The sequence below is a fragment of the Danio aesculapii genome, chromosome 22 (assembly GCF_903798145.1).
Source record: "Danio aesculapii chromosome 22, fDanAes4.1, whole genome shotgun sequence".
Lineage (NCBI taxonomy): Eukaryota > Metazoa > Chordata > Actinopteri > Cypriniformes > Danionidae > Danio > Danio aesculapii.
In genome coordinates this window covers 7471187-7483829 of record NC_079456.1, presented here as the reverse complement: position 1 = coordinate 7483829, position 12643 = coordinate 7471187, and the positions used below count along the sequence as shown (strand labels likewise).

Here is a 12643-nt window from a genome sequence, read left to right as displayed (position 1 = left end):
AGAGATACTGTATTTCATGACAAAAGGAAGATTTCAGTGAACTTTGTTTAGCATTGAGCGTTCACCCTGGAGCACATTAATGCACGGCCTTACAGAGGATGAAGCTACTGATAGCAAATTATTATTAATAATAATAATAAATAAATACATTATTAATAATCTGTAAAAAGCACTTGAAGACAGATAGGGTCATGATCTAGCGTGTTTATAGCCAACTGGTGACTGACTGATTGGAATTTCCTTTGACACTTTTTGTCATTTGACACTAGGACTGCATGATATTGGATAGAACCTAGCAATGGATGTTTTAATATTCCGTGATATATAGTAATATATAATATATGAGCATAGATTAATCCAATAAAGAAAATGATACAAAATAAATGAAGATTGTTTTCCAAGTCTAACAGTAATCAGGTACACTAATGGAATATTACCATACTATGGTAAAGTGTATTATACTGTATGTATTATAGTATTTACAACTCTGTTAATAAATGCTACTGAATAATAGTGTTAACTATAGTGACTCGATACACTAATAAATACTGTAGGCCTACTTAGTTTTTACTACAGCAAACTAGTGTATTGTAGTATACTTTATATAGCTTGTTATAGGGATGCTCATTTTTGCAAATTTTCCCAACCGACAACCACTTGATAACCGAATATTAACTGTTAACCAGTCAGATTAATATTAAATTAATATTAAATTTAAAAATTAAGTGACATGCCTATATTGTGTCTCACACATTAAATGCTGATTTATTTTAACATGAGAACATATTAATAACAGAACATAGCAACAGAACATCTTCACGCACCTGCAGTCTTTCCAACAGCAGAGAAAAAAATAATAAACTAATTAAAAATAATAAAATAAATAGGCCTGCCCTTGATATATTTCACCTAAATTACTAATTTAGATTACAAAACAAAAAAACTGACTGAATCCTTTTAAACCAGTATAGGCTGTTTTTTCCAATCATGTTTTTTCTTCCATCAAATAAAAATAGCAGGCTACCTCAAATCGATTGTCCACAGAAAATAAGCATTTAATTATTGCTCTGTTGTCATTCTTGTATCACAAACCTCTGTCAAGATTTTTAAAGTCATTATTTTAAAGATTATGACCTAAGCAGCTGATTTTACCTTAGAGCTTCTGTCTGACTCAGGGTTCATGAGAAGAGACAACAAGGCAATATGTTGACTTTTATTTAAAGTATAGGCTACTATAGCATGGCGATGGGCCAGTATAGATTTCTGACGGTGTGATAACCTTTGATAAAAATATCATGGTTTCACGGTATCACAGTTTTGTGATTACTACTATAAAATAAGTTATTTTTAAATGTTTGGGTAAAAACAACAACCTTTTCCCCATTGAACACAATATATTTTATTTTAGGAAACATTTATAATATTTTAAAACAGTAAACATGTCAGGCTACATAATTAAAATAAATAAATGACATCTGCTGTCTTCATTAGTTTCAAAAACACAGATTTTTGTACAAGACATAAAAAATACATTAAATAACCCTTACATATACCTTCGAAATGGTATAACAGGAAATGTTGGCGGTGTTAAAACCTTGACTTTTTCAAACCACGGTAAACCTTGTTATCGTCCCATGCCTACTATAGCATATACAATTTAGTTTTTTACATATAGTGTTGAATTAATTTGCATATATATTTTATAGTTTATAGCTATAAAATGAAAGCCTCAGTCTGAATTATCATTATGCAAAAATCAAGTAAATAATTGAATTAGTTTGGTTCGTAGATTAAGCCATGTAGGCTATTTAAAAATGAATCTTTAATAAGAACCATTAATAACTGCAAATTTCCAAATGGAAAAAAGGTTGGTTTTTTGGTTGTAGGCCACCCTAAATCATCAAAACTATATTTATTTTATATACAGTTGAAGTCAGAATTATTAGCCCCCTGAATCATTAGCTCCCTGTTTATTTTTTCATAATTTCTGTTTAAGGGTGAGAAGATTTTTTCAACACATTTATAAACATATTAGTTTTAATAACTCTAAGTTTCAGGACACTTCTATACAGCTTAAAGTGACATTAAAAGGCTTAACTGGGTTAACTAGGTTAACTAGGCAAGTTAGGGTAATTAGGCAAGTTATTGTATAACGATGGTTTGTTCTGTAGACTATTGAAAAAATATATAGCTTAAAGGGGCTAATAATATTGACCTTAAAGTTATTATTATTTTTTTTTAAACTGATTTTATTCTAGCCGAAATAAAACAAATAAGACTTTCTCCAGAAGAAAAAATATAATCAGACATACTGTGGAAATTTCTTTGCTCTGTTAAACTGTTAAACATCATTTGGTAAATATTTAAAAAAGAAAAAAAAAATCAAAAAGGGTTGAATAATTCTGATTTTAACTGTATGTATGCATTTATGAGCGGTGCCAGAGCGTGCTGTGATGGAGAGAAACCCCATGATGCTCCAACTTGTGGCCGGCTTGTTTGCAAAGCAGAGCACATTTTAGAAACTTTTGCTTTTGTGGCTTCTTTCTCCACTTGTGCAAAGAGACGGAGGTGTTTACGACAAGGATAGAGGACAGAGACCATCAGCATCAGAGCTGGTTTGGCATTAACTCACTTGTGTCAAACTTTACCCAGCAATATTCTTCTCTTTGCTCCTTTCATTTAACTTCTTTGGCAAAATATGTCTGTAATTGTACGTGTTACCACCCGAGTTAACACATAGCCTACGTGTTTGCAGCTAAACTTTAAAAATAAATAAAAACACTATAATATTTTAACCGTTATCTGATCTCATTAATTGGTTAAAACTGCATTCTCTCAGTTCACGATTAATATGAGCGTCCCTAGTTTGTTATGAGGAGCTAGTGTACAGGGGGTTGGTGGTCCACTGTAAAGCTTTAGCAAATGGGCCTCAAAACACACAAGGCTCTTTATAAATGTGAATGTTTTACTCTGCAACCTAGCAAATACAACTTTGAATGCTGAGATGTTTGTGAAGTTTGGTTATAGGAATAGAGTGTAAAATAGCAATGCAAAGTGGACAAGGAACAAGGAAGATTACATGATTTCTGAATAAATAAATAAATAAATAAATAAATAAATAAATAAATAAATAAATGTTTACAAGATGTTGTAAAATTGAATTTATACTGTAAATCTAGCTAATCATGATGCATTTCAGATGAACAAAATATTTGTTGTTTTTACAGAACTGTACAGAGCAGGAGCAGGTGATGTATGCTCCAGTCACAAGATGGAGATGAACAGACTGTGTGATGGCTTTCATGGGAGCCAAAAACTATTATCAATATTGGAGATATTGGTTGAGATATCAAGATACTTGAGTCTATGGTTGAGTTTTGGGATTGGCAAGAGATGTAGATTCTCTAGTTTTTAAAACACGACAAACACAGAACTTATGCTCCTTTTAAAACAAGGGTTTTAACATACCTACATATATGGCCCTATATTTTGATAGACACCTAAAACAAAGAATTTCACCTATGGTACATTGATGAAAAAGATAAACGTATGTGCATAATACTCATCAAAATTATAAGAATGTGCTCTTCTTAGTTACTGTGTTTATATTGACACGTGATTTTGTTTTGCTGGACTAACAGCGTTTGCATGAGCTTGTGAAGGTGTGATGTCTGTTTATGAAAGTGTGTCTGTGTGAAAATGTGATTACTTTTTCCATTCCTTATCAAACACTTACTGTCATGCTGTTTGATCTAACTTTTATGTCTTTGTCTTAGAATTATTGTATAAGATCATGTGTCATGTTTAATTTATGGGCATAATAGTTATGGTGGCCTGTCACGCCGATATCTGATGGATATGTGGAGTTTATTTTGCTTTCATGTATTTTGTGGGGAAACTAACTATAACAGAAGCACAGCGCTTCTTAAGGTAAAACACAAATATTTAAAAATGTATATAAGGTATGATATAAGGCTTACATATGTTTTGTGACAGATGGGCCTGATCATATTCAGAAAAGCAAAATGTATGAAAAATCAAACGAGGCAAAATGTGATTTTATTTTATCCAGAGTCTCAGCTTAAGTTGTTTGTTCTAGATAAATACAGCTAAAGGATGGATGGATGGATGGATGGATGGATGGATGGATGGATGGATGGATGGATGGATAGATAGATAGAACGACAGATAAGATAGATAGAACGACAGATAAGATAGATAGATAGATAGATAGATAGATAGATAGATAGATAGATAGATAGATAGATAGATAGATAGATAGATAGATAGATAGATAGATAGATAGATAGATAGATAGATAGATAGATAGATAGATAGATAGATAGATAGATAGATAGATAGATAGATAGATAGATAGATAGATAGATAGATAGATAGATAGATAGATAGATAGATAGATAGATAGATAGATAGATAGATAGATAGATAGATAGATAGATAGATAGATAGATAGATAGATAGATAGATAGATAGATAGATAGATAGATAGATAGTGCCTGATTTTGATGATAGAGGTCGAATCCCAAAACCACTAAGATTTTTGGACAAGATGGGTAAGAACAAAAATCACTAAAATTATTTTTTGTGTGAACTATCCCTTTATAAGTGCCACTCGTCACTCGTTTACGCGGAAATAGGGACCACCTGACTGCTGTTGTTAGGTGTTATAAAACTGAGGGAGATAAACGATAGTCAACATCTGAAGTAGATCAAACCCTGCCATAAAATTGTGGTAAAACGATTGAACACCCTTTTCTAGGGCAATTTTGCAAAACAGTTTACTTTTAATGTCGACGACGGTACATTTAGGCTACTCTGATTAACAGAACATTTAAATAGTCATTAAGCTTGTTCAGGTTTAAGTCATACAATCAGTCACTAAAAGTATAAATGAACCAAACACGCTGAAGTAAATTAAAATAGCTTTTACCTGCGTTTTACCGGATTCAGTGCGTCTTAAACTATTCAGTGATGGATGATTGAATCAGGCAGCTTTGAGCAGGATGTTTTTGTGCATATGTAGAAATCCGGGAAAGTGTGAGCGGTTCAGCTTACTACATTTTTTACCTCATTATTCAAGAGCAAAAACTCAGAAACAGTAAAAAACTAGTGTCGGTGCGTCGCCGCACTTGTCTGTTAACATTAAGCCCCGCCCCCTTTGTTCTGATTGGCTGTCAGCAGTATTCTGGGGCGTCACCGATATTATGGACCAGGGAATGAAACTAATTTTAGAGAGGTTTATAGTGTTGACAGGGAGGTGAGTGTTTGATGTTAATTCATAGCCATTAATCTCTTCTAGTGTCAGCAACAATATTAGTAAAAAACACCTCCAGCAAGCTGTGAAGAATAATTGTGTCCTCCAGTATGACATTAATGTAAAAAAAACAAACTCGCATTTAAACAAAAAAAAAAAGAAGAACTTATTTTCTTCTCAGACCACTGAAATTTTAGGTTTGCTTCATAAAATATTCGCCAGTAGGATTAGAAAAAAATGAGAGGTGAAAACGAGACAAGACAAAAATTCAACAATTTAAACTTAAATCAAAACCCTATAGAGGGCTCAGCTCATTTACCACGAGTTTCTTCGCTTCGTCACGGTTCTTCATTAGCTTAAATTAAGTCTCTCTTTCTAAACTCAAGTGATGTTATTGTTCAATTGGCAGTCTGAGTCTTGATTTGTAAAGCATCATCGAAACTTCATTAGGACTATCAGCATTGTTTTCCTGTTAAAATGTTCACAAAATGTAAAAGATAGCATGAGGACTGATAAACAAAATGTTGAATCATATGTGTTCCCGTTTGTGGTGTTGTAGAACGTGTTTGTTTTGCTCTTAAAATATGTAATAGTCTTCAACTGCATCAAAATGTAATCTGTACTAAACCTGATTTCATTTTAAATAACATTTAATATTTGTTAATAAGACTATATAAATGTGCAAATCAGAGGTTTTGCATTTAGTTGAGTTAGGAGTTATTGATTTTAATAGCTTTGAAACGTTTTCACTGATATTATTCTTAATCTTTTTAGATTAAGATTTTTTTAGCCAAAAAAAAGATAACTGTTCACACTGTAGTTCATTTTACAACATGAGAATATCAAAATCAACACAGGTTTAATGATTATAAAATAAAAACATAATATAATAATAATAAAATCTAAATCACCAGAATAATTTTGCTTTCCACATTATTTTCAGTTTATGCTTGGTTAACCAGGAAAGTCTGTTTATATAAATAGAAATAACGTTAGTTGTGGGGGTTACAACGTCATTCTACTGTTATTGTAACAAAAACAACTTATGTTGAGAAAGTGAAAGTGAAACCACCAGCGCCTATAACGGTTTGTCCTGCGGTTCACGGTTATGACCAGTAGATGTCACCACAGTTAAAAAATAATAAAATCTCAGTAATGAGCCGTTTTGCTAAAGGCTATTGATAGGTTAGAAGAATGTGACAGTTCATAGTTGCAAAATGTAATAAACATTAAATACATCGACACAAATGTTACATTTCACACCACAGATTTCTTCTTTCCCATGACATTGACCAACTTTGTTGAGAATTGCACAGATCTCGATGGAGAATCAAACTCAACCATATTATTACAAGGTTTTGTAGCGTAACATAAAGCACCAGCCCAGACAATATATCAGTTTAAACTATTAAAAAACAATTTAAATGTACAGATATTGTACAGTGTAGATTCCCAATCTGAGGTTGTCTATCTTCTGGTCATGACTGAGGCATAAAGCACCTGATCCTCCTCTGAAACTTTCTGTAAAAAAACAAACAAACAAACAAAAACACACAGTAGATTTGGTAATCTAAAATTCATCAGCTTTAGATGCAGGATAAGATGATCACAAACATTGAATTATTGTGTTTTAAATGTAATTTTAGTTGTGGCTGCACCATCCTAAAAAGGCACAAATGCTCTCATTGGAGCAGTAATAATCATTGAACAGGTGTACATCTGGACCTTATAGGTGTATATTAGTGTCTAAAAAAGATCTGCCTGGGAACAGCTTTTATTTCTGAGAAACAGCGTTTTATAAAATAAACAAAACCATTATTTTGTGTAAAACACAGTGAGCAAAATTAGAGAACAGCAATGACATATTGTTCTGTAGTGTTACATACATACGCTATTCATGCAAGCACACACTGAGCTGCAGGTTATAAACAGACAATAATCATAAATGAATAATACAGAGTCTTACTGATTCATGTGCACATCTTTTGCTGGACACCGGCTCGGCATATATGATGTCTGTTTGAATCTGAACTGTTTGAACAATAAAAAGATGCATTGAAACATATTATATTAATTGAAAATATCATTGCCGAATTTAACATTAACATTTGAAGGGATGGTTCACCCAAAAATGAATATTCAGTGATCATTTACTCACCATTCAGGAAACCTGTTTGAGTTTCTTTCTTATTTTGACCACATGAGGAGATATTTTGAAGAAAGCTGAAAACTGGTAACCATTGATTTCCATAATAATTGTTTTTAGGACTATATGGACGTCAATGGTTACAGGTTTCCAACATTCTTCAGAATATCTTCTTTTGTGTTCAACAGAACACATGATTGATGAAATTATTTTTTTGGGGGGTGAAATATCCTTTAACTTGACCTTTGGCCAAAAAGCTCATGTATTATTTCATTTATTTAATCATATTCTTAATGTCCAAGCTCTACATGCACTCTCAGAAATAACGGTTTGCAAGCTGTCACTGGGGTGTGCAAAAGGTACAAATTTGTATTTAAAGGGTCCATATTGGTACTTCAAACGCATATATTAGTACCTAAAAATTTTATGAGGAACACTTTGGACTTTTTAGTTACTAATGAGTACCCTTGAGGTATTAATGTGGACCTTTTGGGTACAAATTTGTATCTTTTGCAAAGGTTTTACCCCAGTGACAACTTGCGTACATTTATGTCACAACTTCCATAAAGTGTTTATATATATATATATATATATATATATATATATATATATATATATATATATATATATATATATATATATTGAATTAATATATATATATATATTTGTTTTAATATATTTGAATTTTTGTTTATAGTTTTTGAATTTATATATATAATATATATATATATATATATATATATATATATATATATATATATATATATATATATATTATAATATATATATATATATATATATATATATATTATAATATATATATTGAATTTTTTTTTGCAAAAGAGAAATTGCTGTAATAATAACTTTATTTACATATTTCATTTACAATTAGAAGTTTACAAAACGTTATTAAAAAATTGCAGAGAAGTTTATCAATTGTTTAGTAAAATAAAATTAATATCAATTTGTAGAAGAGCACATTTGTATTCTGAATCTGAATAAAATCTACAACAAATATTTTTAATTGATTTATTTTAAGAACTGAAGTTTAGCTAAATGCAATATTTTGATTATATTTTATAATATTTATCATAATAAATGTCTCAAGCAGTAACACTTGCCTTCTTGATCTGTTTTTCTGTGTTTCCTGTAAATCCAGAAGATCCTTATTGCAGAAATAATTAGCAGAGATCCAGCAGCAGCAGAAGAGATCAACACTAGCAGAGATCCTGGAGGACCTGAAGGAGACCGTTAATACTGCAAGTGAATTTCTACCTAAACACAAATTTTGGAAGTGCAGTACCTGCACACGTCTGACAGAGCTGAGTAACGCTGAGATATGTGGTCTGGTTGCTGATGGTGTTGTTGATCACACAGCTGTAGGTGTTGTTATCCTGATATTCCACCTCCAGAGGTAGAGAGAGACTGATGCTGAGATCAGACACACTGATGCTGGACAATAAACTGTTTCCTTTGTACCAGGAGAGACTCACAGCACTCACATTCACTACTGAACACAACACTGAACAATACTGCACTGATGAAGAACACTGAGAAGAGTTGAATATGAGGACAGGAACAGGCAGACGAGCTGAAAACAACAGAGAATAAAGAGACACCTCAGTAATCCTTTTGTCCTTAGTTGTAGTATTTATGTTGGTAAAGACATATTCCATAAACAATATGATTTATAGAAGAACTAAAGCATTTTATCCAATTTTGTAACTTTGTTCTATCACATTGTAACCACTTTAGAACTATAACTTGGACTTAACTTAAACTCTGCTAACTTCTCTTGGTTAAACTGCGCTGCCAATTCAACTTTAAGCACATTTTGAGTTTTTTTGTTTGATTGTTTAATGATAACCCATGAAAAAATGCCATTTTAAACAATTTTTGAGTCAATTTTTAATTCTTTTTAAAGTCTAAATCAATTTTAGAATTTATTTCAGTTAAAAAATGAGTAAACACAATAGTATTCTACAAAAAAACAAACAGGAAATAACAATTTCTACATTTGATTTCCTGATCATCTGCTATACAATCCATTAGCATCACGAACCATGCAAATGACGACCTCTACTCACCATAAACAGAAACACTGAATGTTTTTGTTGTCAGTTTAGCTCCATTTGTTCGTAGTATATAATCTCCAGCATGTTCAGATCTGATGTTCACGATGGTCAGAGATCCAGTTTGATTGTCCAGCTTCAGCCTGTCTCTGAATCTCCCGTCAAGAGCATCATCAATTGTGGAGAAGATCTGCTTGTTTATTTTCAGTTTAGCTATGAGAGACTTTTCAGCTCCAAATTTCCACTGTATGTCAACTTCAAGTATTTGAGTATCAGTGTTTAGAGTGACCGAATCTCCCTCCATCACTGACACAGACTCGCCAAACACACCTGGAAAACATTAAGATTATACACAGTTTAAGGCTTCAGTTTGAGGCTTCTCTCTGTATTAAATAAAACATTTTAAACTCACCAGTTAAACACCACCAGCACAAACATAAAGCAAACATGCGAAACATTTTCTCCAGACGATCAGTGAAAGATTAGTGGATAAAAACTCACCTCTGAAAACATGACTCCGCCCACAAGAGAGTTTTACCCTCCTATTGGCTGAAATGGACTCTATTTTTAGCAATGATACATGTTTACATACTAATGATCGTTTTTTCTTTTTACTATAAACCTGCAAATAGTTTTTAAACCTGTTAAATGTTTTAAAACAGTAAGGCAACCGTAAAAAGCAGTGGTTAAAGTAGATATATTGAATATTGTGTAAATATTCCTATATTTAATTCTAAAGTGTGGCTCATGTATTTAAAAACGTTTTTAACTTAATATCAGTAGATGAATTGTTTATTTTTATGTGTGGTGGAAAATGTTAATAATGTCTGTTCTCTCTCGTGATTCTAGCAGCTTAAATGAGTCAAACTGCAGCCTGCGGTGGGGTTTCTTCAGAGATGTGGTGTGATGGCAGTTTTGTAGGTGAAAGTGGGGTTTTTGTGCATGTCTGTTTGGTTTGTAGGTGAAAAGGTTGTTCCTTTGTTTCTATTTATGAACCTCAGAGTTGATGCTCTACAACACAGCCTTAAATAAACTATACTATAAATATAAATAACACAATGAATCCTTTAAAAATAGTTACAAATGACACCTGGTCAAACTTGAATCACCAGATTTAGTAGATTTTTGGAATAATGCAGTGAAAACATTCAAACAATCTGAACTCCATATACACTACTGGCCACTTTAATAGGTACAGCTGTCACCTGGGAGCAACTCAATGCATTTAGGCATGTGAACATGGTCAAGATGACCTGCTGCAGTTCAAACCGAGCATCAGAATGGGGAAGAAAGAGAATTTAAATGACTTTGAACGTGGCATGGTTGTTGGTGCCAGACGGGCTGCTCTGAGCATTTCTTGAGGCGGATGGGCTACAGCAACGGAAGACCACACTGAGTGCCACTCCTGTCAGCTAAGAACAGGAAACTGAGGCTACAATTCACTCAGGCTCACCAAAACTGAACAATTGAAGATTGGAGAAACGTTGCCTGGTCTGATGTGCCTCGATTTCTGCTGAGACATTCGGATGGTAGGGTCAGATTTTGGATTCAGCAACATGAAAGCATGGATCCATCCTGCCTTGTATCAACGGTTCAGGCTGGTAATGGTGGTGTAATGGTGTGGGCTGTGGGAGATACTTTGGGCCCATTAGTACCAACTGAGCATGGTGTCAACACCACAGCCTACCTAAGTATTATTGCTGACCATGTCCATCCCTTTATGACCACAGTGTACCCATCTTCTGATGGCTACTTCCAGCAGGATAACACACCATGTCATAAAGCGTGAATCATCTCAGACTGGTTTCTTGAACATGACAATGAGTTCACTGTACACAAATGGCCTCCACAGTCACCAGCTCTCAATCCAATAGAGTGAGCTCTGTGGAACGGGAGATTCGCATCACGGATGTGCACCTGACAAATCTGCAGCAACTGTGTGATGCTATCATATTCATAAGTACAAGTTTATTTAATAAGTACTAGGATCTAATAAATAAATACTAGTACCTATTAAATAGATACTAGTATCTAATGAATAAGCACTAGGTTAGTATCCAATCAATAAGTGATGGAATACGTAATGGAAAAGATACTAGTATTCAAAAAATAAATACTAGTAACATGAAAATAGATACCAGTATGGGCTATTAATTAAATATCAAAACGGCTTGCCATACAGTGAGTCAACTTTAATCAGAAAATGTCGATAAGTAGGGACTGAAGCCATGCTTTTTTATTTGTGCCATTGTTTTATTTTATAATTTGTGCTATTGTTTTTTTAAATAGATTTTTTGTATTATGCATTAGTAATTTACAAATACAGCAACACAGGCAACAAACAAAAATTCCAAAGATGATAAAAAAAATAAAAATAAAAATAAAAAAAACAAAACAAAAGGAAGATATTCAAGCCTTCTCATTTATGGCTCGTAACTCTGGAATAGCCTTCCTGATAACGTCCGAGGCTCAGACACACTCTCCCAATTCAAAACTAGATTAAAGACCTATCTGTTCAGTAAAGCATACACTTAGTGCACCACTTAGCGGGCTTCCACACAGGTTCTGCATCTTGTTTATATACACTATGAACAGCAGCTACGCTAATTATTCTCTTTATTCTCCATTTCCACCTGGAGATACTCTTCCCGAGGCCCTCAGACTATGCAGAGTCACTGATTCGATCCAAGACCAACGACGAGATGATCCCAAGGTTTCCGTAATCCTGGACCAGGCCGTATCCTGAGCAGCTACTGTGATGGTCATGGAAGAGTGGAGAACATGAGACTGATTCCTGTGACACTCCAGAGACAGACGAGTCTTCGCTGAGGCCAGCTTCCAGCCTCCGCCACTGAGACTGCAGCTCTGCACAAGACGTTTGGCCAGAGGAGAAATTAAAATGGTCGTGCCCAACTGAGCCTGGTTTCTCTCAAGGTTTTTTTTCTTCACTTTCGCCAATTAGTGAAGTTTTTTTCCCTCTCCGTTGTCGCCACTGGCTTGCATGGATCTGTAAAGCTGCGCATCGTTGGATCTGCTCTTCAGTGTTTGGACTCTCAGTAGTGATTATTAAACCACACTGAACTGAGCTAAACTGAACTGAACTTAAACACTACAAACTGAATTACACTGTTCCTATTTACTGTGACCTTT

The 12643-nt window shown here is 33.6% G+C and overlaps 1 protein-coding gene across 1 annotated transcript; it reads right to left on the bottom strand.

Moving 5' to 3' along the window:
* Positions 1–6742: 6742 nt before the first annotated feature.
* On the bottom strand, positions 6743–9815 carry LOC130216600 (uncharacterized). The gene is made up of 5 exons (XM_056448493.1): positions 9509–9815; positions 8725–9012; positions 8543–8659; positions 7242–7306; positions 6743–6796 (listed from the first exon to the last, which is right to left on the bottom strand). The coding sequence occupies exons 1-5, from the start codon at positions 9795–9797 to the stop codon at positions 6743–6745; spliced, it is 813 nt and encodes a 270-aa protein (XP_056304468.1). The 5' UTR covers positions 9798–9815.
* Positions 9816–12643: the final 2828 nt, after the last annotated feature.